We start from the raw sequence: 27,441 nt of genomic DNA on the forward strand, positions 1-27,441 counted from the left end.
ACGCCTCTGTTACTGGACCGTCCTACGCTAAACGTGATCGACACGGACTGCACTGCAGTGTGTAACAATCAAATATTTTGTAAAAGTTGAAATGCTCCCTTATAATCAAATTTAAATAACTCAACAAATCCTGAACATACTGGCAAATTTCAATTTTTATTATAAAATGTTGGCAACAAGTCAACTACGACTAATAAAGAAAATGTATAACGTCCTAGATCATCCCTGTTTAATATTGTACAACCGTACATCGTTGTGAATTCAACAACACACATTTAATCATACAATTATGTATCAGAATACAACCGGCATTGGCCTATAAATAGTATACCGACTGCTAGTGAACGGTCTGCAGTACCACTCCGAGCCAGATGGGGGCGACAGGCTCTCAGCGCTCCACCCCAGGATGCCGACAAGAAGGGAAAGCGTCGACGTGATGTAAAAAAATATAAAGTGGAAGCCAGCCCTTCTGCCGCCATTTCACGGGAAAGAAACGCGGACAATAACACGCGGGGGACAAATTATTGAACCATTGAATTGCTGCCGAGAACAAAGCTATTGAATAGTTGAACGGAATCGTGTATTTAATCTACGGCGTAGTCAGTTAGCTCAATTCGGCTCGTCTAAAATCCTAATTTGGAGCAAAAATGAGCTACGGAAGGCCACCGCCCGACGTGGAGGGAATGACCTCCCTCAAAGTAGACAATCTGACGTATCGGACGTCACCCGAGACTTTACGCCGTGTGTTTGAAAAGTACGGTCGGGTAGGCGATGTTTATATCCCCCGTGACAGGTACACCAAGGAAAGCCGTGGCTTTGCCTTCGTGCGTTTCCACGACAACAGGGACGCCGAAGACGCGATGGATGCAATGGACGGTGCCCTGCTCGACGGACGCGAGCTCCGGGTGCAGATGGCGCGCTATGGCCGCCCACCTGATTCCCACTACGGCCGAAGAGGGGGCGGCGGTGCGCCCCGTAGACATGGGGGTTCCGGTAGAAGAAGCAGGAGGTAACTATTTCTGTGTATAAACGTTACCAGTTTATTATCAATGTTTGACACGTTGAGGAGAATGCGCGCGTCGTCAATGCGCGTATCAAGACATGCAGGATGCAATTTGTTTCGCTTTCCACTTGCTAAAATATGTCGATTTATTCTCATCCAGCCGCTCGGGTAGTCCGAGACGCCGCAGACGCAGCCGTTCCAGGAGCAGAAGCCGCTCCCGAAGCCGCTCTCGCTACAGCCGTTCCAGGTCCAGGTCTTACTCCAGATCAAGGTCCAAGTCCAGGAGCCAGAGGAGAAGCAAGTCAAAGTCTGCTTCCAGACAGCGTTCCCGCTCAAAGTCCAAGTCCAAGTCCAGGAGTCGAACCCCGCCATCCAACGTGGGTTCGAAGTCCCGGTCCAGGTCCAAGAGCAGGCCCAAATCTCCAGAGGATAATGGCACAGAGTCTTAACCCGATCCCGGGAACCAGACGGTAGGGTCACAGGCTGTTTCAACGTCATAGAATGGATGTTTCAGAGTGCAGTTGTCGCGAGGACATCTGCTTCGTAGAGGCCCATTCATAACTTTAACATATACTCCAAGAATACATAGTCTATTAACTGTTTCATAATTGGATAGTACTCTGTCTCTTATGACCGCAGACTCCTGTTATTCTGCGTGTGCTTCAGGGGTTGTGTTAACCGCTTTAAAGCACATGCAGCTTAACCTTGTACATTTTAGAACGGCACTACTACACTGAAGCATATGGTCACGGGGTGTCCAGGCACGTTAGTGCGTGGGAATGTGAGGGCTGGACGTGCTCTAACCAAAAACGTGCACCTAAATGTGGAATTCTTTCCTCCAAGCTGCGGAACCCCGTTTGCAAAGAGGAGTTGGGGGTGTGGCAGTGTGAGGCAGTTAGTGTGTGGCCGGCCGTGTGACCTGCCTGGTGGCTGCTGAGGGCGCTGCAGGCATTGGCAGTAAAGGAGCAGGTCACCATGGCAACGTTGGCTGCTAAAACGGGAGCCGGTCGCCATGGCGGCGGTGGGTGCCGGTCAGTTGGTGTGTGAGGTGATGGTGGCGAGGTGCGGGCGCTGGACCACAGGCCCAGAGGTACAGGGCAGCTGTACCTGAGGCTGTGGTCCTCCTGCTACTTGCAGAGGGAGCGGAGTCCCCGAGGTTTGTTTATCTAATAACAGCCGTGTGTCAGTCCCAGGGCCCCCTTTCAAGAGGGAGGGTACTTGAGAAGGGAGGCCTTGGGGAAGGTGACCCGAAATGCTAATGTTACTGTTGGTGCAGTTGGCATTTCTAGAAATGCCCCACCAAACCTGCGACACAATGTCCAACTCTACTAGGGAGTTAACCATTATGATCAAGCCTGTAAAGTCCCAGTAGCCAGACTAGCTGAGCGTGTAGGGCTGAGTCAGAGGGTGCGTCTCATCGTTATTAATCCCAGCCATTCTCTTTCAGATCTCGGAGTGGCTGAAGTTCACCAACACCAGGAGCCGGGACTGAGCCTCTGGACTGCACTGTTCACCCCCTGATTCCAGACCAAAAGGTCATTGGTCTGAACCCCAATTTTTAAAAGAGTTTCATTTTCGTCCACACGTCCAAACTGTTGTGATTTGCTGTGTGCTAACTGTTTAGGGGTGAGCCATTTAGAAGAAGTGTTTGGTGAGGCAGCTTTCCTGTTTTTTTTCCTCTTCATTACTAGTGATTGCATTTGTGTTGCATTCTCGCTCGCTTTTCTTTACCCCCCCCCCCCCCCCCCGCATCGCAGCTCTTATTTTAATCCATGTTTCGAAACCCCTTTTTACAGACAGGTGTTCAAGTATGTTCATTTTCTTGTTCAATGTAGTTCAGCTAGACATGGACTGACCTGTCAATAGGAGCCGACCCACTCTGTAACATGTCCGCTGGTCGCATTGTGTAACAGCGGACCGAGCAGAGAGCACCCCGTGTACAGGACACTCACTCGCTAGGGACTTTTTAGTTTTTTGCTACTCCAGCACAACCTTTTTTATCTCCACTGATACCTTCCTGTGACTCTAACACTCTCTCCTGTGTATCTTTTGTGCACTAGGCGCAGTTGTGTAGCAGTTGAGTAATGCTGGTTAGCTGGTAGAGGTGATGCGGGGCAGTGCGCTGGTTTGGCGTGTTGCGGTGCGCCGGTTTGGCGTGTTGCGGTGCTGGGCGCCCCCCCGCCCGGGGCTCCACCCTCCGCTGCCGGTTTGTAAAGTCACAGGTGTGGCAAAATTGTGTGCCCCTCATCCGCTCATCTACTTCCTACCATGTGACTTCTCTCCCCATCCCTCCTGTGTACACATTCTTGTCCTCCTTTCCTCCTTCCCTTGCCCCCCCCCCCCCCCCTCCTCCCTTCTGCGGAGCTGTTTTCTCCCTCCCTAAAGGTAGCTGTTGGAGTCTAGATGGACTCGCCTATGTTAATCGTGGGAAGGCCAGTCTGTTAAGTAGGGGTTGCATTACTTTGTGAAGTCCTCCATTGTCTTGTAATTGCTTCTGCTTAATGACAATAAAATATTTGATATTCAAGTGAATTGTTTCTCTGACTGCTGTCCCACTCAGGTTCTCATTAGTATTTAACTAATTACATTGTTAGGAGAAATGGGGGGGGGGGTGTTTTCCTTCCCCCTGGTTTCCTTAACTCAAAACTAAAATGGAAGCCAACACTGGCCGTGTGCCGACCTCTCTGACAACGTAAGCCCAGCTTTACTTCATCATGGGTTTTGTGAGGCCCTTATCAACTTGTTTTTGCAAACGTCCGTTGATGCGATTACCTGCAAAGTAGTGAGTCGCGCGCACGCAACGTGACTTCGGTTCACCTGATCCCAGATGGGTGGTAATGACGTCGGCGCGCTTGAGGGGCGTGTTGAAAGGATATGACGTGCGGTAGCCTACGCGGCAGCCCTTAATGTATATCACCGATGCCGTTAATGAGGCTTTGGACCATGAGGAAAATCACAAACAAGGAGTGAGGTGTTGGATTTTTCGTGTTTACCTACACACAAAAGCGCCGTATAATAAATAGGTAGGGAAGACCTACTCCAAACAAACAGTCTGGCTATTGAGCATGCTACGCATGTAATACCGCCGCCGGTGACAATGGATTTAACTTTTTTACTCGCCGCCGTTATTTTCACTCTTCTTGCTATTGTGGTGGCAACGTCCATATTTAATGGTTCGCCGTCCTCTGTTGACTTTGCGAGGAGCTACTTTGGACCAAAGGATAAAGCTCAGGCAGGATTAGATAAATCTAGTGCATGGCAGAACGGTCATATTACCAACAAGAAGAAAACGGCGGACGACTGGAATGAAGTTAGTGGGAGTTCACATGACCACTGGGAAGTCGTTAAATCGGTCCTTTCCGTAAGTCTGTCCTGTTTGTTTCGCAAGTTAACACCAATGCCTAGTGCACACTGTACTCACATATTCACCTAATCATATTCCAACAACAATGATCTATCTGGATGCTTGCTGACATTGTAGTGGAAAAACTCCGAGTGTATGTTAGATGTCTAGAGTAGGAAGCTATGGAGAGCATGGATGTATTTTGATATAAGGTGAAGTTTGAGACTGAACTGAGTGAAAACGAAGCATAGGCTACACATGTAACAGTCCTGCTTATTTTGCCCACTTACATACATTTGCGTATTGCGTACCACCGACCGCCTATTTGTAGAACTGCGTTATTGTGGGCCAATCCTTTTGTTATTATGACATGGTACTCCCTCATCTCTCTCGTACGTAATGTCTCGCAGGAGGAATCGGAGTCGCGGCGTGACGCTGCTGAACATGCAGCCCCATCTCAGTCCACTTCCGACGACTCTAGATGCATCCGTCCATCTAGGAGCAAGAGCTATGACATGGACTCTCCGTCTGCCGCTGCTGCCTCCTTGGGGGTCGGTCGGAGGTCTCTCATCGGGCTCTCTGAGAAGGAGCTCCTAAAGTGTGCTTTTTCTTATCCCCAGACCGAGGGATTCTCAGAGAGCCCAGACTTTGATGGTAAGAAGAAGCATATTGTTGAAGGACAACCCCTGTAGGCCTATATTTGTGTTCATATTCATTATTCTTTCTCCAGAAATCTCCACAAAGAGATGTAGCCTAATGATGAATGAAGGAGGATAGATCAGTCTAGGGATTTGCAATGTGAATGAATCCCCCATTTCTGCATAGATCTGAAGTATCTCCCGGGACGGGCCCAAGCCAGTCGCATAGAGACCATGATGTCCAAACAGGAGCTGGAGGAAGAGCAGAGGTGAGGACTGATAGGTCATGGTTTCCATAAACATACAATTTAACTTGAGCTACAAAGTACTTATTTTATATGTAACATGGATCAAAGCCATATATCCTATTGTCTGTTTGGGGAATTGTATCTAGTCATCACATTTGTATTTGTTTTAATGTAATACCACCCCTTAGCAGTAGTACCAACCAGTTGTCGGTGAAGTGAAGTGTCTGCCCTACTAACCATTGGAGAGGCTACACGTTTACGCCATGGGTGTTTTGGTGAAGTGTTGGCATGACACTCCGGAGTCGTCTGTCCTTGTCTGTGCAATCACTGTCTTCGGCTTAAGGCTAGACTGAGTGAGGCAATATTAGATCTGTGCCAAGCGTCCAGGGTTCAAGGTTTCCCAGCTTAGAGGAGTCACTCTGGGCCTTCTCTGGAAATGTTTCCTCTGAATGAACATTCATTCCTGAGATCAACGGACGACGACCGTAGAGAGTTTACAGAAGAAAATATACCGTATACTAGGAGAAATGGACCTGGGACCACACAGTTTAGAGTCAATCTGTAGATCTAGGTTTCATATTTGTCCCTGCATCCCCTGCTTTTATGTTTGTATATAGTTCCCCACAGACCTAACCTTTCTATAGGCCCATTGGACAAACAGTAAGGGAGAGTGGGGATGTGTGGTAACGTATGGCTGTATGAACATTTACTTGATGCTTAACTGGTAGGCTAAGCCCCAAAGCAAACAGCCTGTGTGTCTCACCTTCTCCTTTGGCCTGGTGCCAATATTCCACTGCTTTGGATATCTGTTGGTCCGTTGGGGCCGGGGCTGTTGTTCTCCTGTGGAGGTGTTGATTTAGGGAACCTTTAGCTGCTGACTCAGTCTGAAGGTGAAATAGGCCTTAGTTAATTCCGCTGAGGATTGTCCCTCATTTGGCCTCAATGCGACACCAAACAATGACCAGCGTTGCTGAGCAGTTTTCTTTAGAGAGGAGTTATGTCATTGTTTGAATATTTTTCAAACAATTGCATAATTGCCACAATCATCTTTTTTCAGGAATAAGCTCATATTGGGTTGTTTATGCTTATTAAATAGCCAGCAAATATGAAAGGACTTCTATTTTGAATTGATGGTGTAATTGACATAGTTTTATCCTAATTTGGAGGTTATTCCTTCCACTTCTACTACGGTTATGCGGTTCTGTGTTTTCAAAATCCTTGTGTGGGGGATTTTGCTTGCACCAAATAAAGGCCATTAACCATTAATTGACTTCCTTCATGGACAGTTTGACTTGATACCTGATTACTATCAATACCAGAAAAGGTAAGACAATGAGCACAATGTCTACCTATCCTGCTCCTAAAGCATGGCCAAGGTGGTCCCCATGGAAATTATGGAACTATATGACTAACAAAAATAATTTTGGTTAATAAAATATAATCTTATAAGCCATGAATGCACTATACACATATATAAATGTAATGCACTGTGAAACCTGTTGTGTATTTTGGGTATATATGCTCTACATGCTGAGTGTGTTGTGTCTTCCCAGGGTACAACGGGAGCAGCTGGCGGCCATCTTCCAACTGCTCAGAGAGAACAAGCAGACGTTTGGGGAGGTTTCGGAGGGGGAGCTGGAGGACCAGTTCAGACTCTACTCCACCTGAGGCCTGCAACACTACACCCCCCCACCCCACTCCCTGTGAACCATCTGCCATTGAGATCTATGAGCTCTTCTTAAAGACTGTTCCATCTGATGAGTACCATACGTTAGGAAACGTTTACAGAAAGACATGCAAAGCAGAAACCGAACAATACTGAATGCTCATCGTTGTCCTTATGTTCATTCAGCCCCGTCCACCGGCAAACTCCAGGTTATGTCAAATTAAACTTAGCTCAGGACATTCTTTAATAGATACCAAACTGTAAATAAGATGAATGATTTGCGTAGTTTGATTAGTTTTATATGAGGATACGTTTAAAGTAGTGAATAAAATGTATAATAATATTATGTATGTTATGTGTTGACCATTTTTTTCATGTTGTTCATTCTTCATGTATTAAACCACCAAGGGCATAAGGCCTGCAAAGCTGCTTCAGTATGACGATTCAGTTTGAACTCCTGTTAAATAAAGAGGTAAAAGTTGTGCTTAGATACTGTGTGTGCATGCGTGCATGTGAGTGTGATATGCCTTCATATATTTTCGAGGAAATTATATGCGTTTTTTTAAGTTGTCATCACTCCATAACTAAATCAGCCACATCTTGTGTCTGTGACATTTATGAATTTGCTGAACAAGACATTTGGGCCCTTGATGGGCGTGGGGAGCTAGGTACACAAACCACCAAGGTTGAAAACGTTTGCTCAACAGCGTCAAGCAGGACACCGTGATGGCATCTCACTCCGTAAGAAGGATTGTCGCAGTGCTGATAATCCTCACCATAAGCATATGCTTGTACATGCGACAACAGCATTCAAAAAAAGCCGGGTGAGTTCTAAGACTAACATTCCTCGTCGTTATGTTTACAATGTTACTGTGGATCTGGATACGTTTGGGTGATTAATGCTGATATATTTTGGCCTACCTGTGCAAAGCGTCCAACAATTTGGGGAGGCAAAAGATAAGGGATTCCTACTGTCGGAAGAGGGAGCCCCAGAGTCATCCCTGGATGACAATGAAGAGCCGAGCACTATTGAAAAGGCAGAGTTGGTCACTGAAGAAATTGATGAGGTGACATCTGATGGGAATGAAACCCTGTTGATTCAACACATGCCTACAAAGAGGTCTGTAGGCTCGGACCCTGAGACCCTCATGCCTCTCATCGATAAGAAAGACTTTCGGAAGTTGCCCCAATGGGATTTTGAAGATGTATACTCAAGGAGTGACCAGCCAAGACAGATGGTATGAAGTTGGATCTCACCCGTTGTGAAATTAAACAGGGAAATCATACCTATATGGCTTGGGTATTGACTTTGTTGCAACTCAATGGTGTTAGTCCATTACATCTTCGATTACGTTATTGTCCCAAATGGTCAGTTTAATTTCTTCAATCATTTTGTGCTTCTTCTGGTACTAAAAAAAACAAACAATATCAGCTTTTATCTTAAAGTCTCTACAGTGTAAAAATTCATGTTTTTGTCTCTTTATTTGGTAAGACATGTCCCCTGTCTCTGCGGAAGTCTGAAGATGCAAACTTCACAAAGAACTTTATTCCAAACATCAACTTGTTCATGTACAACAGGAGCGTCACTGTGAGGGAGTGGAACAGGCTCTCCCACTTTAACAACCCGTTTGGTTTCATGGGCTACGATTACAGAGGTACATTTGTGTGAGAAAGACCAAAAGGACATTCACATTAGTAAACGCACATATACGGGTGCTTTTCAATTTCATCCGTTCATTGCATAGATTACAGGTTTGTTTTGTACTTTATCCAGAGGTTATAGCTGCATTGCGACATATCCCAAAACCACAGGAACCAATGCTTGTTGCCAGGGGAGACGGGGTAGGCTGTGTGTCCTGTGCTGTAGTGGGCACAGCTGGAATCCTCAGTGGCTCAGGAATGGGGAAGGAGATTGATGGGCATGAATATGTGTTCCGGTAAGATGGCAAAGGCCAGAGTATGTTTGTTATTGTTTATTACTTTTAATATTGCTGATTTTCATCATATGGCAAAGTTTAAGCGGTAACCAAGTCTTTTCGTTAGACCTGCTCATGCAAACCTTTCGTTGAACAAGTATTTGTTTAGAGGGTTTGCCGGTAGATCTATCAATGAAATGCGGCCAAGTACATGTCAAGGGTTGCCGTGGCGATGAAGTATGGTTCTAAAGTGTACCCATCCCAGACAATGAAGCCTTCTGTATTGCTGGGGAAAGTCTCTCATAGAAAGGCATGTGTTGGCCCTTTCGTTTTCCACATCAGTACTAGTATTAACAAATGCCTACGTCCTGGTGGAAACATCCATGTTGAAAAATGGGATCAAAAGGGAGCCCTTGTATAGAGAAATGTTAACTTTATTGCGGTCATCTTTTTTCCCCCCAACAGGATGAATGGTGCTATCACCCAGGGATACGAGGAGGATGTAGGAAACAAGACATCTGTGTACCTCCACACTGCATACTCCCTCACTTCAGCTCTGTCATACTACAAGAAACACAGTTTACGAAGATTTGCCCGTGATGAGGTACAGAAAACTATACCGAGGGTACATGACCTGGTTAATGTCATATTTAAGCAATAATAAAGTAATGTTAATGAATGTTCTGCTATTCGCCTTTTCCTTTTCCCCAATTGCGGAAATTTCTCCAATTGAAACAACGGGTAAAATAAAGACTCTACAATTACATTCAAGCACACACACACACGCACACACACACACACACACACACACACACACACACACACACGTACATGCTCAGTCTGTCACACACTCATGCATGAACAATTGAAAAGTGTGGCTGCTACTTCCTGTTGCAGGGTATCAAGTATGTGATGATTCCGGGTGGGTATCGGGATTTCCAGTGGCTGCAGGCCCTGTTTACTGGGAAATTAGTCTCAGCGGGCCCATACAAGCACTTGCGGTAAACATTCACCCTCTGCATTTTCATAGCTTGGTGCAGTAACTCAACACTGTATGACATGGCATCTTTATTTGTATGTTTTACTCATACACTAGACTTTTCTCAAACTGTGCCTTCCCCCCTTCCCTGAACAAGCTTTAACCAAAAAGGATAAAGATTACCTTAAATATGTTTACATACTATGAGTGTCTGAATAGCCACTTGACAATTCGCCCCGCTGGCGTTGATTGAGGTGATTGCTGATTAGATTCTGTGTTTTCCAGGCCAACGCAGTACTATACCGAGCAGCTGGACAATAAACACTTCTACCTTCTTCATCCCGATTTCCTGAGATATTTGAGGAACAGGTCAATTATTTTTTCTTTTGCATGCTGTGAATTGGTGTGGAAACATATCACATGGTTGATGGACTTTTCCACAGGCGTGTTATTGTGAGTGTATGTGATATGTGTGTTGAAGTGTATGTAAAGTATATACTGTACCTGGCTGTTCACACTTTTCCTATGTCATAGATTTCTTAGGTCTCCAGGTCTCAATTATGAATTCTGGGCTGTAGTTACACCTACAAATGGAGCAGTAGCTCTTTTCCTGGCTCTGCACACCTGTGATGTGGTAAGCAGAAGACGAGATTTTGTGATTTTTTGTATTGATCCAACCAGCCACTTTCACATATAGTTTGCTATCATTGGAATGCTAACCCTTGTCATTAGCATTAACCCCATTGAATTGATTCTTCAATATTCTGGTCTATTTGTACGAATTCAGGCAATTTCAGGTCTCTCTTTCTCTCAAGTATTCTATTTAAACAGTACATTTTTTTGTTGAATAGTCATACATAAATATGGGTACCCTTAATCGAACTCTCTTGCTCTCTCGCTCTCTCAGGTGAATGCGTATGGCTTCATCACAGAAGACTACCAAAAATATCCTTACACTTATTACAAGGGAACTGCCCAAAAGATGATTTTCTATTTCACCCATGACTTCATTACGGAAATTAATGCGTGGAAGAACTTGCACAATGCCGGAATTATCAAGCTTTACCAACGGACGGAACCATAAAGATGTTTAACTGGAGTCAGAAAGAGGAGCCATTTGGTCAGGCTTCACAATTTAGACCTGGCCTGTCAACCTGGTGTTGGTAACCAAATCGTACCATCTTGCAATGCATGCATAAGACGCATGTATCTTATAATGAATGCATATGATGCATGTGTCTTATAATGCATAAATATGATGCATGACTTATATAATGCGTGCATATGATGCATATACAGTACAGGTGCTATTGTATTAGGCTGTATAGGACAAAGACCTATACAGCCATAATTTGGGTACATGAAATGTGTAAGTGCTCGGAAGCTAATTTTGACGTAGACACCAATTTGAGCTTGGGTAGGTTTAACTTTGATTGGGTATTGAAAGAAGCAGTTGTCATAGCTTAGTGTTGTCTGGATTCCCGTAAAAAATATATCAATTTTGAGAAATGATGGGTCGCAGGCATTGTGTGATTCTGTAACTATTACGCAAACCTTTTAAATTATCTTTGATGGTTTGGTTATCGCAAATGTATTTCAATTGTTGTGACTTGAGTGAACGAGGTATCTAGTAAGATACAGTTTGGCTTACATAAAAAAGTGTAGACCTTATCACAAATGGGCCTTCGGCGACTGGAAGACCACACAATGATCGTGTGCTAAATTGTATCGATGTTGTTGCCTTATTTTCTCTAAGAATAGCAAACATGTATGAATGCACAAATATGTTGCTAAATCGATCTTCCTAAACCGATGGCCGGGCGTTCTCTGAATTGCATTTTGGTGGTCGGAGTTGGGGAAAGAACAAGAGAGTAATATGTGCTCTCATCATACCTTGCGGAAAATTGAAATAACAATATTTATGTCGGATGCAAGGATTATTATCGTTTTTTCCTCGTTATATTCTTTCATGCAAATTCATGTTTGGGTTTTTGTGTGAATTCCAATCTGAACTACAGTAAACCACGATGTAGAGATGTATCGCGGAGAACATGGTTTGTGCTGAGACTTCTAGCCTTCAGTACACTCTCGTTTCCCTTCAGATCGCATAAATCTTTCGCCTTTTACTAAAGATTTCCGTGGAGTGGAATATTTTGAGTATTCATCAATTTTTTGATGCTCCACTTTACAGCGGGGCTTTCGAATTGTCAAATAATAATTATTGATCAAACAAAATAACACTCATAGTTGGACTACATATGCCTCAAATTATTATTGGTTCTTAAGACGCTACTGCCTAGAATTAATTAGGGTCTAGCATTGATCAAATAGATACAATGCTATGAGTTCTATCGTTTGTATCTACCTTGTCACCGTGTTGAGACCTCAGTGTAGATTTCCGTGGAGTGGAACATTTTGAGTATTCACAATTTTTTTGATGCCCTGCTTCATTGCGGGGCTTCCTAAACTGTCAAATAACAAACCTTACACTTATAAATAGCACTCACCTATTTGGTCTAAATATTGATTACCAGGAGGTTACTTAAGTCTAACAATGATCAAGTATGTCGATTTATATGAGTTTTATCGTTTGTATCTGGTTTGCTCGTTCAATTTCCAGCATTGATAGTCTTGATAGTGACGTGCAGAGTAAAGAGGTGGAGCATATTTCCATCGTCAGTGGAGGATCAGACAGTTAGAGCTCCCATCATCCCTTTCGGCATAATGAAATAACAATCATTGGATAGAAGAAGCCACCTTGATGAGACTTTTCGCGTACACACGTCTTCTGAGTTACGACTTTATGTGCATATTCCAATTCCACCATGGAGTCCAATTCCACTATGGAGTAAAACAACGGGACTAGAGTAAAACCATGATGTAGAGGTGTATACCGGAGAGACTGGTAGGTCCCGGGACCATTTGCGGTCAGTACACTCTTGTTTCACTTCAGATCGCATAAATCTTTCGCCTTTTACTAAAGATTTCCGTGGAGTGGAACATTATGAGTATTCACAAATTTTTTGATGCCCTGCTTCATTGCGGGGCTTCCAAAGCTGTCAAATAATAAAGCTTATTGCCTAATAGAAAACGAGTAAATATATGATCTGTGTGTACTTCTTTAAATTTAAGAAGTTTCACATTGGCCCAAGCATATCAACGAATTATATTATATCTAGTCAATGTTCATCAAATATTAAGTGTAGAGTATATATGGCCGTTGTAGGTCGTGGGTTGTAAAGCATAGAGGTGTTATTGCACATACTGCATGGAGGAACAGCCTGTCAGAGCTCCCAGCATCCCTTTCGGCATACCAAATAAAGTACAACCCATTAAAGAAATCAAAAGGTTGCGTATTTTAATGTACACTTTACGTCTTCTGCGTTACGACTCTATCAGACGTGTTCCAATTCCACTCAAACGTGAAACAATGGGACAAGAATAAAACCGTGATGCAGATATACATCCCAGAAATTACGGTCTGTCGTCCGACTTGAAATCATTAGTACACTCTTGTTTCACTTCAGATCGCATAAATCTTTCGCCTTTTACTAAAGATTTCCGTGGAGTGGAACATTTTGAGAATTCAACAAATTTTTGATGCCCTGCTATATGGTGGGGCTTTCTCAGTTGTCCAAATTAATAATTCAATTGTGCAAGTTATGAAGTGACCACCTCTGACTAACAGTTGAATGCGATGCATTGGGTTCTTCAACCAAATTATCAGCTCTCACATTGACCAAAAATTCGAGACTATTAGCTTTTAGCTACGTCCTTCATCTATTTGGCCCCTTATTCATCAAATAAAAATTGAGAATAGATAGTGGTTATAGATACTGGGGCGTAAAGCATAGAGGTGGAGTTATTGAAAATACGGAATGGGGGAACAGCCTGTCCGAGCTCCCAGCATCCCTTTCGGCATACACAATGCTAAGTGCAACCCATTAAAGAAATCAAAGGATGCGTATTTTATTGTACACTTTACGTCTTCTGCGTTACGACTCTATCAGACGTGTTCCAATTCCACTCAAAAGTGAAACAATGGGACAAGAATGAAACCGTGACGCAGAGATACATCCCAGAAAGTATGGTCTGTCCTCTGACGCGCTTTCGGTAGTACACTCTTGTTTCACTTCAGATCGCATAAATCTTTCGCCTTTTACTAAAGATTTCCGTGGAGTGGAACATTTTGAGTATTCACCAATTTTTTGATGCCCTGCCTTACGGCGGGGCTTTCTCAATTGTCCAAAATAATTACTCAAACATGAATGATATTAAGCGCCAATTTCTGACCAACCATTAAATGCGTTGCATTGGTTTCTTGAACCAAATTAACAGCTCTCACATTGTCCAACAAATCGAGACCATTAACTTTTAGCTACGTCCTTCATCTATTTGGCCCGTTCTTCATCAAATAACAAATGAGAATATATAGTAGTTATAGATAGTGGGGCGTAAAGAATAGAGTTGGAGTTACTGTGAATCTTGAATGGAGGAATGGCCATGCAGAGCTCCCATCATCCATTTAGGCATGATCAAATAAAGCTCATTCCATTAAATAAATCTAGTGAAGCGTATTTTAGTGTACACTTTACGTCTTCTGCGTTACGACTCTATCAGACGTGTTCCAATTCCACTCAAAAGTGAAACAATGGGACAATAATGAAACCGTGACGCAGAGATACATCCCAGAAAGTATGGTCTGTCCTCTGACTTGTAAAAGTTAGTACACTCCTGTTTCACTTCAGATCGTATAAATCTTTCGCCTTTTACTAAAGATTTCCGTGGAGTGGAACATTTTGAGTATTCACCAATTTTTTGATGCCCTGCTCTACGGCGGGGCTTTCTAAATTGTCCAAATCAATAATTTAAATGTGCGTGATATTAAGCGCCTACTTCGGACCAACCGTTTAATGCGTTGCATTTTGATCTTGCACGAAATTAACAGCTCTCACATTGTCCAACAAATCGAGGCTATTACCTTTTACGTCCAACATCTATTTGGCCCCTTCTTCATCAAATAACAAATGAGAATAGATAGTAGCGATAGTGGGGAGTAAATAATAGAGTTGGAGTTACTGTGAATCCTGAATGGAGGAACAGCCATGCAGAGCTCCCATCATCCCTTTAGGCATAATCGAATAAAGCTCATTCCATTAAATAAATCAAGTGATGCGTATTTTAGTGTACACTTTACGTCTTCTGCGTTACGACTCTATCAGACGTGTTCCAATTCCACTCAGAAGTGAAACAATCGGACAAGAATGAAACCGTGACGCAGAAATACATCTCAGAAAATACGGTCTGTCCTCTGACTTCAGATCTGCAGTACTCTCTTGTTTCACTTCAGATCGCATAAATCTTTCGCCTTTTACTAAAGATTTCCGTGGCGTGGAACATTTTGAGTATTCACCAATTTTTTGATGCCCTGTTCTACGGCGGGGCTTCCAAAACTGTCAAAATGAAAGTAATTGCTAGTGTAATGAATACTTATACTCATAGCATATACAAATGAAGTGGGTGACTAGTTGCTGACATCAAATGATCTGCTACTTACTTAAGTGATTACAGTTGGTCTTAGACCGGGATGAGCGTAACGAATGTCTTAAAGTACTTTATCAACTTTGCCCCTGTTCACTAATAAACGCGTGTAGAACATAATTGTTGTCTGTAAAGTACAGTGGTGTAGCTACTGTTTGCGCTGCTTCAGCGCGCTATCGAGACCGTGAAATTACAAAAATATATTCTAACACAAAAGGAATTCTGAAAACAGTGTAAACATATCTGAAGTAAATATTACGATATAGGCCAAATACCTAAAATAGTGTGTAATATTTTGATAACATAAAAGTCACCTCGTCTAGCCTATGTAAAAATATAAGTGGAAATTGGACTATTTGACATTGTGTTTGTATTTTGTTTTGCAAAATGAAAAGCATTATTTGTATTTTATGTCCATATGTCCGAAATATTTAAGATGTCGACTTTGGAAAAATGTATTCTCCGATTGAAATTTTCCTTTTTTTAAAAAAGTAGTTAATCGGCCAGGGCGTTTCTCGAAAATCTATTAATTAGGTTTGGGAAAACGGAATAGAGAAATATTGCTTTTATATGAAATGCCGTTTATAATAACATTTAACTTTCCAGATTTTAACAAACGCATTAGACTCAGTATGGCTCTCTACATCTCTTTCACACACGCCCCCCCCCGCCCCCCACACACACACACGCGCGCGCGCACACACACACACGCACGCACGCGTTAACACAAACACACACATGTATACACGCGCGCGCGCACACATGCATACACACGCACTTCGTTTCTCTTAACTCCTCCCGGTAAAAAACGTGACACACATCGGTTGTGTGACAGGTCACGTGACAGTCTGAGCGTTGATCCGGAAGGTGGGGGAGCTGCTGTTACTGAGACTAGTCCAGCTTGCCTGCATTCCTCCTCTCCCCAAAGCCTGCCCGAGAGAAAGAAGGGGGAGAGAAAACACAAATAATTATTCAAAGGCGTATTGGATTTATGTAGCCTACTATTGAAGGGGCCTCGTCTCTAGGAAAGAAGGTCGAGACTATGCCTCTTAAATGGTCACATCTGGCCTATACCTTCGGATTTATACGTTGAAAATGCGTTATTTATAACAACGGAGTCTTACGTTTATGTTCCTGTATAGGTCAGCCAACGAAACGCTTTTTTGGACCAGCCTTTCTTCTTTCCAGAGCGAATATCTTTCTTTTTTTAATGAGGATTGCAAGATGGCTGATGACAGCTACCCTTAACAAGGACAGGATAGCGACGTCCCCTTTAAGATTAGAAGGGTATATTTTTTATATTTATATCAATTGTGTGTATTAATGATTGCTAGGATGAACAATTACGCTATAGGTTAGTAATAACGCAAATGGATGCATATACATTCATAATACAGTGGTTATTTATCTGTGCTTCGTGGAAAACGGCGAGGTGACGTCTGAGATAATTGCACGATCTAATCAAGCTAAGGAAGTGAATTTTAAGGTTGTAGGCCAAAGGCTACCCTAACCATGTCTGAAATGTAAAAGAAGAAATGACCCACGTAGAAAAGGGCAAAATATAACGTTTGGGTGGATAGATATTTGATAGATGTGTCGGTGAAAACCAGAGGCTCGCGACAGGAGCCGACATTCCAGTGGATTCTAAAACCCTTTGTTTTGTGCGCGTGAACCCGAATCGGCTATGAAACGATTAACTATGCAGTACATATCCTTTAAATTAAGCCCGGTGTATGTTTTCTACCCCAGCGAGGGTAAAAGCGCGTTATTATCGATAGAAAACTGACTATTGTAAGAAAAGCTGAGGCCTTGTGTAGCGATATGCGAGCCTCGCTCGTGCCACATAGCAGGCGTTATTATTCATCAAACAGAATAGTCAGTTTTATGTCGCTATTGTGTCAAAGTCCTCTGCAACGTCGCGCGGTGTGGAGGGGCAGGAGATAAGCCTCACGTGTATTTCATCTGTATAATAAATAGTATGTTATGTTATAACGCGCGACTGACTAAAAGCCTTGACGTTTAGTTTTTATTGTAATTCGGACGATCCAGACTCCAGATTGTCGTATTTACTATTCACTGTTAATAACCATTATTTGCATGGTAATTATTTAAAACGTACAAATAACGTCGGGATACTGATAGCCCTCAGTTCCGTATATATATATATATGTTTGAACCGTGTGGAGAGAACGCAGCGGTACATAGTGTTTTGGTTTTGTTGTGAATCTATCGGATAATCAATCAAAACCAAACGAAGAATTCAGGAAAGCTAATTTGAACCCAAAAGCTAAGAACCGACGTTGACAGGGATCAGGTGTTTTTGCTCGATAGAGATCATTTCATACGTTATTGATGTGGTAATCTATAGATATTACAACGTGACGTTGTGGTACGCTTTGCCTTGTTTCTTTTTTTTAGATGACAACAATGTCATAGCTGCTTCCTGTATGCTAACACAGAGAAGCTCAAACGAAAGCATAGGCCCCGTGTCTTTGATTTAGAAAGAAAAGCACCCTTTACTGTAAATCTGCATCACCCTCATCAGAGTGTGGTAATCACAATGCTGTAGTCATCGTTGCCTGAGGCCTTCTGCTTTTATAGAATTTGCCTTCACGTTCCAGCAATAAGCAGATCATCTGTCAGGGAGATTTATCTCACCAATAGTATATTTTTGAATTCTGTGAACCGACGTTGTCAGAGGAACCAGAAAAAAAGAACTGATCTTGAGAATCACAGAAATTCCTTCCTTATTTATTTTTTTTTTACCCCACCGTTCAGTGTCAAGAAACATCAAGAGTTCCGGACCCCTAATTTTCTATATCACATTCATATCGACGACACAAAAGACTTTCCCCAGCCCCCCGCCGAGGCTCAGAAGGAGGCAACAGAACCCGGTGTATGCCTGCACACACCTCCGCGATGGCGTCCGACATGGCTGAGACGTGGAGGAACTGTTTCGAGGAGGAGCTGATATGCCCCATCTGCCTGCACGTCTTCTCAGACCCCATCCAGCTGCCCTGCAAGCACAACTTCTGCCGGGGCTGCATCAGCGAGGCCTGGGCCAAGGACTCCCTGCTGGCCCGCTGCCCCGAGTGCAACCACGCGTATTCCCAGAAGCCCAGCCTGGAGAAGAACCACAAGCTGTCCAACATCGTGGAGAAGTACAACGCGCTGAGCGTGGAGAAGCCCGCCGCACCGCCGCTGCAGTGCATCCTGTGCCGCCGTGGACCCCCGCTCCCCGCCGTCAAGGTGTGCCTGCGCTGCAACGCCCCCTGCTGCCAGTCCCACGTCCAGACCCACCTGCAGCAGCCCTGCTCGGCCCTGGGCCACCTGCTGGTGGAGGCCGAGGCCCTGAGGTCCTGGACCTGCCCCCAGCACGACGAGTACCGGCTGTACCACTGTGAGGCGGAGCAGACCGCCGTGTGCCAGTACTGCTGCTTCGCCCGCTGCCACCCCAGCCACGGGCACGCCGTCACCGACGTAGAGCTGCGGCGCAACGACATACGGGTAAGGGCCGCGTGACACGCGCTCCGACGCTAGCGGGATCCCACACAGGCCGTCACCACAGCTGGCCCGACACACCGCGAGTCATCTAGTAGTCATCTACTCATCTACGGACACTAACGCATGTACATACAGTTATTGAAACACCAACATGATCACACTGATCTGGTCTGTGTCACATTGTAGGATTGAAGACTAATCTCAATCTGTATGCGGTGAACCTAGCATTTAAGGGGGGAGGGGGGGGGATTGTTGATCGTTAATCAAGGATGCAATTGGGTCAACGACACCAAATGTTTAATTGAGTCATCTCAGTAGAACCACACAGGTCGGTTCAGCAGTAAGCATTCTCATCTCCCTTTGTATTCAACTACATTTTGATTAAGCAGGCAACCACGGCAAAGCATCTGTTTGATGTTTTTTGTGCACAGATCTGCTGCATGCTATACTACTAATGAAATTCACATGCTGCACATAAATCTATGCCAGACCAAATTAAGCTTCCCACTGGCAATTCCATCACAGTAGTTGGTTTATTCTAAAACCCAATCACCCAATTTGAGAAAGTATTACAATTTGAGTGTATTTTTTCACGGCCTCCATGTCTATCTTTTTAAGGCAGTGCATTTTTCATTTGTGATCCATTCTAAAGCCATTCTCATCTTGCGGAATGACAAACAATACGGCTGGAGAAGGAACAATGAGAGGCTCTCAGGCTGCCTTATCTCCCCAGCACAGGTGCATCCTAGCCTGGGATCGCCGGCCGTGAGGGGGGGGGGGGGGGGGTTGGGCTGGAGGAGGATATGGAGTAGGGCTTCTTCAGAAAGAGAGGGGGCCGGGGGTGAATGAAAATTACAGCAATTCTCTATTCTGCCTTTACCCATGGGCTGTTCTCATCTATACTCCTCAATTCTTCTGGGTTTCGGCCCCACATCCTGTAGTGGGGCGGACACAAAGGTCAGTTCCACAGCTGTGTGGCTCTTCTCTATTTTCCAGATGTGGGAGTGACGTCTAGGGTGGTAGGGGTTCAGGTTGTGGTTAGTGTGAGCTGAGAAGGCCCTGGTTGTGAGTCACATTGTACAGCACCCAGAGTTGGGTGCTGGCGATAAAGAGGTGGTAGGTTATTTTTCACCAGTTGCTCTGACTGATTTTTCTTGTAGTCTACTTGTGTCGGGAGGGGGGCTGATAAAACAGCCACAGCTAGGACTTGGCCTGAATGCACGGCCCTGGTATCAACCATTTCCCGCCGCAGTTGCTCTTTCTGCGATACCGCGCAGCCTCCTGTGGTCGGCCTGGTTGTTGTCTTCCTGGTTCTGTCCGCCTCTTCTCAGCTCTCCCCCACCCTGCTCTGCATGTAAGGTATCAGGGGGACAATGGGACCCTCCTACCTCCCCTTCCTTCCCCCACCCCCAACACACCAAGATCACCCACACCTCCCTTCACCCTCAGAAGCGCCACCCCTGCGACCCCAATCCTCCACCCTCCCCACTGCTGGGTTTCACCCTGGTCACCCCCCTGAGCCCCCTGACTCCCCCTCTCTCCAGCAGCCCAGCCCTCCCCAGCGGACCGCGGCCCTGCCCCACAGCGCCGCTATCTGCTCCGCTGAGCCTGAGCTGAACAAACCTCATACACACACATACACACACACACACACACCCCAACCACCAGTCAAATGCACAACCCCAACACACCCCAGCTTTGTCTCGCAGGCACGCACACTCCCTCCCTCTTCCTGCCTTGCGTTACTCCCTTACCTAGCAAACTCCTCCTATGCTGTTATTATTGTGAACCTTAATCTATCAATCAGCACAATCAGGTCACAGACACCGTGCTTAGATGAAGCCATTCTGCTAACACTGCTCTTTGTGTGCGTGTGCTGGCCTCTGTGTGCGTTCCTGTGGGAGTGCATGCATGCCTGTGTGCGCGCGTGCATGCACGTGTTTATGTGTGTGGGACGGTGCAGCCGTGCACGTGGTCCGGGGCTACTGACCTGTAGGTCTCCTCGCTGAAAGAACTACCAAGGGAGACATGATCAGACAGAACAGTTCTGTTCCTGACTAATCCCTTACAAACTATGGTGAGGTCTTTTGGATCAGAAGTGTACAGTACCTCCCCTGAACCTTCCCACGCCCAGTCTAAGTATAGTTTATTGAGCAAGGGGATGTTAAATCTCACGTACACTATTAAAATACATATAAACTCTGATGGCAAGCCAATTTTAGGTCAGGGAATTCCAGCCCCGTAGCCCTGGCTCAGTGTGAGGCCCAGGGTGGTGGCATTTGTCCTCCCCTCTCTCCCTTCTCCCTTCTCGCTCTGGCGGAGACTCTGGGATGCACTAGCTTGGTTGGAGCCGGCGTCTGCTATCGTTGACACCGTCCCAGGAATAACGCAGGCTGTTGTCACAACACTGTCATGACTCGCAGGTCCCCCACGCACACGCACGCACACACACACACACACACACACACACACACACACACACACAGGCGTGGGGACCTGTGTGTGTGTGCGTGTGGGGGTGCAGGAGAGCAGCTTCGAGGGTCCACCGAGGGGGAGAGAGGGCAATGCTGGGAGGATCCCAGGTTCTTTATGCTCATTTATCTCTATCTCTACGCCCTCCCTCTTTTCACTCCCACCTTCCCTTTCCCATTATTCCTCACTCACCCATGCAAACACGAAATAGCTGTTGGTTGCCATGACAGCGCAGACCCCCCGCCCCCCCCTCCCCTCAGCCCGACTGACAGAGCGTCGGATGGAGACTCAGTTCTTTCTTTCTCTTTCTCTTCCTTTCCTTCTCATAGCAAAACCTGCTGAGGCAGCAGGAGCGCGTGGAGGAGAGGGTGCAGGACATCGAGGAGCAACTCTGCAAACTCGACTCGGACAAGTGTGTGGTGGAGGTACGTGGGACGCGCGCCCAACGACGTGCACAAACACGGACACACGCAACAATACGCACATACACGCATACGGATAAACGCACACAACAATTCGCACATGGACACACACACACACACACACACACACGAACATTGTATTAGTGTAAAGGTGATTCGACACAATACAGTAAAATTACTAGATCCTGTTATGTTATGTGGATAACTAAGTGTGTGTCTGTGTCTGTCTGTGCGTCCCCTCTCCCCTCCAGGACCGGGTGTGTGAGCTGAAGGAGGAGGCGCGGGTGCAGTACCAGCGGATGCATCAGCTGCTGGAGGAAGACCTGGGCCGCACTCTGGAGGCTCTGGACCGGGCCCAGTCCCGCTTCCTCCAGGAGAACACGGCCCAGGTGCTGGCCCTGGGGGAGCAGCGGCACGAGGCTCAGAAGCTGCTCAGCTCGGTCCAGACAGCCTTCAACAAGGCGGAGGAGCTGAGCTTCATGAAGAACACCAAGCCCATCAGGATCCTCATGGACAGGTACGCGCGTGTGTGTGCGTGTGTGTGTGTTTGTGCGTGCGTGTGTGTGTGCGCGTGTGTGTGTGTGTGTGTGTGTGTGTGTGTGCGTGCGTGCGTGTGTGTACATGTGTTTCAGAGACATCCACGTCTACAAGAGTAGTAGGGATTGTCCCATGCTGTTGGGTTGGTATCTGGATGTTAAGTGGAAGCTTGTTTCCCCCCCTCTGTGTGTGTCTGCAGGTCTCAGGCCTCGGTGGGCAGCGCGCTCTCTCCGTACAAAGTGGGCAGTCTGAACTCTAAGCTGTTCCTCTCGGAGCTCCTGAAGAGAGAGAAAAGCTTGAGAAGAACGCTGGAAGGTAAATTAATATTCTCTTCTATTACTAAATCTATTACGACAAACTCGTAACCATCCTAGAATGGGAAGGCCTCTCCACTTTCCTTAAAGGATAATACCTTCATGTTGTGGACCAAAGGGCCTATTCACTGATTTTCTAGCATGATTCTAGCGAGTAGACAGTGGACACCATTATTTTGTAAAATGCTTCAGCTTCGAGTTCAGTATCGGCCTTCTTTCTGGAGCCTCTAGCTGGGCTATAATGGAAGACAAGCAAGCAAGTGTTCAATACGAAGAATGTTGTTTTCAAAATGGGCAGTTCAGGGTGCATTGATGCCTGTCTTGGTATGTTGATGCACTTGGACGGTCGCTCTCTTCCGGCTCCTTCCCTGTTTTCCCTGCAGCCCTGCAGGGAAAACAATCTACGTCTATGGGGGGCTCAGCTTTTTTGCTTAACCCAGTAGCCAGCTTAGTTTAAGGAACGATAGCTCATGTTAGCTGGCTAGTAGTCTCTTTTGTTCCTGTACATAAGCAGCTAATAAAACATAGTAGTATTTTAAGAGCAGTGGGATGATTACATGCCTAGAGATAAATACGATTTTTTACAGCAATGGCATGTGCATGTTTGAGCCTTAGCAAAAACATACAGTTCACATACCAAGCCTAGTGTTTCGTTAATAACAACGCAGACAGTACACGTATATACATATGAAGCCAGCCGAACCGTACCAGCGTTTGAAAGGCTTTGGGCCGGTAACTTTTCTTTGTAATGAATATGATGTTGACCGCAGCTGGTTACCATTAAACCACGACTGCCAACAGGATATAGATAGGAGGTGATCATCTTTAGCCGTCACACATCATAAGGAAACCATTTGTAGCTAACATAAATTATAGAGGAAGAAGCCAATGAACTCAATACTGAAGCAATTTGCTTGATAATGCTGTCCTTTCTCCAGAATCCTGCTAGACAATCTGTGGGTAGGCCCTTGGTTTTTTCCCCAACAGGATGGTTGTTTACTTTTCCAATGGGTTTCCCACAGGATTCCTGTTAACATGTGTTTGCTGATTTAGACGCCTGACAGCAATCCGTTAAGCCAGCAGATATCTTATCTCTTTCTTTGCTCTCCTCTCCTCCCATCTCCCACCACTCCTCCATCCCCAGCTCCCCTCACCCTATCCTCCACCTTCCTGCAGTCAGTCCCTGCGTATCCTAGCGGCCAGAGCTCCGCCTGTGGGGCGGAGAAACGGAAACACTCCACTGCTTTCCCGGACGGAAACGGGAACACTGGGAAAGCCAACACCGCCGGATTCAAAGACTCCTCCTCCGCCTCCTCTTCCTCCTCTTCGTCACTGAGCAAGCAGCCCTACCTGGGCTCCAGCTCTACATCAGGAGAGGGCCAGTCCACCAATCAGCAGCCTCTAGGCTCCTGTGGCCCCCCCCACATCAGCGAGAGCAGCGGAACAGGAAGTGGGAGCAGCTCACTGACCAACCACCATTCCGGCTCTGTGTTTGGCTCCTCCCACTTCCCGCCTGGTGGCAGTAGCTCCTCCCATTCCTCCCAGCAGGCCGTGCTTCCGCAGTACGGCAGCCGTAAGATCCTGGTGTGCACAATGGATAACTGCTACTGCTCCGGGGTCCCGTCCGTGTCAGGCCACCGCAGCCATCCTCCCTACCCGCGCTCAGGCTCCTTCCCCTGGGTCAGTGCCCAGGATTACCCTCCTCCACCGGGCCTGGCCTCTGGGGGTCCGTCCATGCAGGGTTTGGCAGTGAGGGACTGGATAGACGCCTCACAGACGCACAGACACGCAGACTTCTACGGGCTCTATGGACAGCCCTCTGCAAAGCACTATGTCACCAGTTAACAAAGACCAACACCAAGTACACACACACACACACGTAGTAATAGAGGCAAACATACCTTGTTCTATTGACCGGATAGTAAACACGTCACTCAAATAAAGCATTTAGATCTACACACTTGTTTCTGTACACACACACACACACACACACACACACACACACACACACACAGAGACACACACACACGTAGCACAGGAACACAATATCGGGGGCAGGGTCTATCTTTGAATGATTTGATTTTCTTGTTTGTTCTTTCTTTGCCTCTGTCTATGGCTCTCGTAGCGGACCCTACATAGAGTGTGGGCTCTCAACGGCTCACAGCATCCTTCCCGTTAAACTCTAGCTCGACATGACATTTTCAGACACAGCGCCACACAGTGGTTTGGACACGGGCCGGGGGAGCCCTGTGGTGAAGCTTCCCTTTAGCAAATAACGAGGCCGAGAGCTGAGAGGGGGATGCCGCGTAGCGCTGATTCAGCCCCTTTCTGCGTCTGTGATCCAATCCCCTAATATATTGTTCTTCAGAATCCCCCCCCCCCCCCCCCCCCCCCTTCTCTCCTCACCAGTCGTCCTGGGGTTGACCGCCTTATGTTTTCGTGTTCTGTACTGTCCGCGGACTACGTTCGATAGATCCTGTAGGAGACGATAAGTAGAGCACACCCGTCGTCCCGTTGGCTTCAGTTTGTCTCCCATTGCTGCACTTATGCCCTCCGTTCGGTGAGTTCAGGGATGTACCGCACGGCTCCAACATAAACCGCTCTTCCACGTTCCCCCACTGTACGGAACGCCCACAATGCACTTGGTCACACCTTGGTATGCCTGGGTTACTGATGCAAAACCCACAAGAGGACATCGGAGCTGCATCCGAGGGGCTGGCAGACCACTGACTCTGGTCCCGATTCTTGCCCCGTTCCTGGCTCTCGCCTTCGCAAGAGAGAGAGGATCTAATCCCCCGGTCTGGTACAAGGCTTCCTCGTAGGACTAAAGTTCTGTGTCTGAAGGAACCGGTCTCCATTGAGTAGTCATTATACGATTTTGTGTTATTTGCTACATTCGTAGGTTCCGTCATCTTGTGTCTTGTGACTCTTCGACCAGAAGAGACAGTCGAGGCAAGAGACTCGGAGGCTGGACAGACCAAACTAATCGACAAAAGCATCTGGGGTGATTGACGATGCTTTAATTGTACTTGCTGCAGGGCAAAGATGTCACTTCCTCTCAACAAGCACACTAGGTCCTGGCTTCCTGTTTGCAGCTGTAAGCTGATTTTTTTACAAGCACTCAGAAAAATAATGATGGCAAATTGTATGGAGTTTGAAAAAAATGTGCTAAGGGTAGAATGATTTTTTCTGGGAACTTTTTCTAAAGAAGGAGACTCCGCTGCTTGAAAGGATGCATCCTAAAACAAAACTGGGTTGTGAACAGTCAGCCAACAGAAAAGTATCTTTTTTGTAAATATTTTGTGAAATGGAAAGAAATTAGACTTGTCCTTTGGAGGAGGGATCCAAATAAATCAACAAATTCAAGTGTGTTTCTCTTTTTTTATCTCCCCCAGGTTTGTATTGCCCCGATATAACTACGAGTGTACAGCTACATAGCCACGCCCTCTTTATGTCCCTGTCCTGCCCAGTACGAGTGTGGCCAATGAGAAGGTGTCTGTGGGGGACTGTAGCACGACAGCACGGCTGAGAGGAAAGGTCTTCGTTTGAGTTGTCATTCCACGGGTTTCATTTGCGTGGCTATGGTGACCTCAAACTGATTAGATTAGCATGTATATATTTTTTTCTGTCTTAAATCTGCTTCTTGAAAATTGGCAGACCATGACCTACATTCAATTGTCCTCGGGATGCTAAATGTAAAGATCGACGCATCACAATGTTTCATGAGTCACATGAAATATTCTGTTGAAGCTGTATCCTCCAAACTTTCTGTTGTGTAGAGCTGCTAGGGCTGCAGATGTCTTGGCTCTTCAAATCTCTTGTCAGCAAGTCTCGGTAGAGAACAGGAACTCTGGTGTCATAGGTTCATCATGAATTACGGGAATAGTTTTATATCACACACACTTCTTCGCCCTATAACTTATGTAAAGTCACAGCTGCTAAACAGCTGCCTTGTCGTCGTTAAACGCAGTATTCCTTTCGCCTACAATTGAATGATCATGCATCAGACTGTCTGGCTCGTTAAGTCACGCGCACACTCCCGCACACAGAAGGGAGAACGCCTTTTTTTTATTCACTGATAAAACAACCGCAAAACTTTGTGTTCGGCTTCAAAGGATTCATCAGGCGCCTGTACATGAAAGGCTGAACGAATCCTGCCAAAGGGACTGTTTGATATTTTTGAACCCATGCGGGCCCTTAAAAGAATATATTTTTATTTTCATTATCCTCAAAGCGTTGCCACTTTTGGCATGGATCCATGGATGTTTGGAGGCCAGCAGATGGAGACAGAACTTTCGGCCTTTTGATGGAGCTCTGTCAACCACCCTGAAATTGACGGTGGGCAGCTATGAAATAATTTGAGATCAAAGTAAATATCGTGTGATGGAATGCCCTCTAGAACAATTAGGTAACCCAAAGGAGAAATGGACTCCACTGAAAGAATGGACACTGTTTCTTTCTTAATTATTAAACAAAGTAATTATTCAGCCTTCTTGGGTCTAGTCATGACATGAGTTTGTAACATCCCTAGGGATACGTGTAGGCGTATTTGAGTATATTTGCCACAGCCTTTGAATTTTTCAACTTTTGAGGCATCACTGATGAGAGACCATGGATGAGAGAAAAGGTCAGAGACCCATCTTTGAGTTCAAAATTGTCATCAATACACACCACTAAAATAAACTTTTAAGACCAAGGATTGTGTGAAAACACTAGCATTGTAACTTTTAAGTGCTGGTGTCCTAGGCATGGGCTCATACGAGAATAACAATTGGAATCATTGCAGTCTTCTCAATTTTGTCAGACATGTAATTGGAGTTAAAGCTATATCATATAGAGGACTATCACTGATGGTAGA

At 45.6% G+C, this 27,441-nt stretch overlaps 4 protein-coding genes across 14 annotated transcripts; all 4 read left to right on the top strand.

Moving 5' to 3' along the window:
• Positions 1 to 465: 465 nt before the first annotated feature.
• srsf2a (serine and arginine rich splicing factor 2a) lies at positions 466 to 3,530 on the top strand. 7 transcript variants are annotated; one of them, XR_013812654.1, is made up of 4 exons: positions 466 to 1,009; positions 1,164 to 2,159; positions 2,451 to 2,538; positions 3,064 to 3,530. XR_013812654.1 is itself a non-coding variant. In XM_079757092.1 (3 exons), the coding sequence occupies exons 1-2, from the start codon at positions 648 to 650 to the stop codon at positions 1,450 to 1,452; spliced, it is 651 nt and encodes a 216-aa protein (XP_079613218.1). In that variant the 5' UTR covers positions 466 to 647; the 3' UTR covers positions 1,453 to 1,473; positions 1,847 to 3,530. The 7 variants fall into 7 exon arrangements, 3 of the variants coding, with proteins under 3 accessions (XP_079613218.1, XP_079613217.1, XP_079613216.1); XR_013812655.1 differs by having other exon boundaries at positions 1,164 to 1,473; XR_013812652.1 differs by having other exon boundaries at positions 1,164 to 2,538.
• Positions 3,531 to 3,902: 372 nt separating this feature from the next.
• On the top strand, positions 3,903 to 7,319 carry mxra7 (matrix-remodelling associated 7). Of its 2 annotated transcripts, none has more exons than XM_079757179.1 (4): positions 3,903 to 4,364; positions 4,757 to 5,000; positions 5,172 to 5,253; positions 6,786 to 7,319. In XM_079757179.1, the coding sequence occupies exons 1-4, from the start codon at positions 4,101 to 4,103 to the stop codon at positions 6,898 to 6,900; spliced, it is 705 nt and encodes a 234-aa protein (XP_079613305.1). In that variant the 5' UTR covers positions 3,903 to 4,100; the 3' UTR covers positions 6,901 to 7,319. The 2 variants fall into 2 exon arrangements, with proteins under 2 accessions (XP_079613305.1, XP_079613306.1); XM_079757180.1 differs by having other exon boundaries at positions 4,967 to 5,000.
• A 1,394-nt stretch (positions 7,320 to 8,713) lies between these two features.
• On the top strand, positions 8,714 to 10,877 carry LOC307090268 (alpha-N-acetylgalactosaminide alpha-2,6-sialyltransferase 1-like; the record flags this gene model as incomplete). Its single annotated transcript, XM_079756844.1, has 6 exons — positions 8,714 to 8,835; positions 9,280 to 9,418; positions 9,712 to 9,815; positions 10,079 to 10,162; positions 10,328 to 10,427; positions 10,701 to 10,877. The coding sequence occupies exons 1-6, from the start codon at positions 8,717 to 8,719 to the stop codon at positions 10,875 to 10,877; spliced, it is 723 nt and encodes a 240-aa protein (XP_079612970.1). The 5' UTR covers positions 8,714 to 8,716.
• Positions 10,878 to 12,589: 1,712 nt separating this feature from the next.
• trim8b (tripartite motif containing 8b) lies at positions 12,590 to 25,943 on the top strand. 4 transcript variants are annotated; one of them, XM_079756530.1, is made up of 6 exons: positions 12,590 to 12,720; positions 18,113 to 18,841; positions 21,640 to 21,735; positions 21,984 to 22,249; positions 22,469 to 22,584; positions 23,728 to 25,943. In XM_079756530.1, the coding sequence occupies exons 2-6, from the start codon at positions 18,233 to 18,235 to the stop codon at positions 24,426 to 24,428; spliced, it is 1,788 nt and encodes a 595-aa protein (XP_079612656.1). In that variant the 5' UTR covers positions 12,590 to 12,720; positions 18,113 to 18,232; the 3' UTR covers positions 24,429 to 25,943. The 4 variants fall into 4 exon arrangements, with proteins under 4 accessions (XP_079612656.1, XP_079612657.1, XP_079612655.1 ...); XM_079756531.1 differs by having other exon boundaries at positions 12,608 to 12,698; XM_079756529.1 differs by lacking the exon at positions 12,590 to 12,720 and adding an exon at positions 16,201 to 16,621.
• Positions 25,944 to 27,441: the final 1,498 nt, after the last annotated feature.

Source organism: Pollachius pollachius (assembly GCF_949987615.1).
Source record: "Pollachius pollachius genome assembly, chromosome: 19".
Lineage (NCBI taxonomy): Eukaryota > Metazoa > Chordata > Actinopteri > Gadiformes > Gadidae > Pollachius > Pollachius pollachius.

Bases quoted from the DNA above. Each gene is read 5' to 3' on its own strand.
- mxra7 (XM_079757179.1), top strand. From the start codon at position 4,101: ATGGATTTAACTTTTTTACTCGCCGCCGTTATTTTCACTCTTCTTGCT. The intron at 4,365-4,756 runs GTAAGTCTGTCC...AATGTCTCGCAG, and splicing joins TCGTTAAATCGGTCCTTTCC to GAGGAATCGGAGTCGCGGCG. The intron at 5,254-6,785 runs GTGAGGACTGAT...GTGTCTTCCCAG, and splicing joins GAGCTGGAGGAAGAGCAGAG to GGTACAACGGGAGCAGCTGG.
- srsf2a (XM_079757090.1), top strand. From the start codon at position 648: ATGAGCTACGGAAGGCCACCGCCCGACGTGGAGGGAATGACCTCCCTC. The intron at 1,010-1,163 runs GTAACTATTTCT...ATTCTCATCCAG, and splicing joins TCCGGTAGAAGAAGCAGGAG to CCGCTCGGGTAGTCCGAGAC.
- trim8b (XM_079756530.1), top strand. From the start codon at position 18,233: ATGCCTGCACACACCTCCGCGATGGCGTCCGACATGGCTGAGACGTGG. The intron at 18,842-21,639 runs GTAAGGGCCGCG...TCCTTCTCATAG, and splicing joins TGCGGCGCAACGACATACGG to CAAAACCTGCTGAGGCAGCA. The intron at 22,585-23,727 runs GTAAATTAATAT...CTCCATCCCCAG, and splicing joins CTTGAGAAGAACGCTGGAAG to CTCCCCTCACCCTATCCTCC.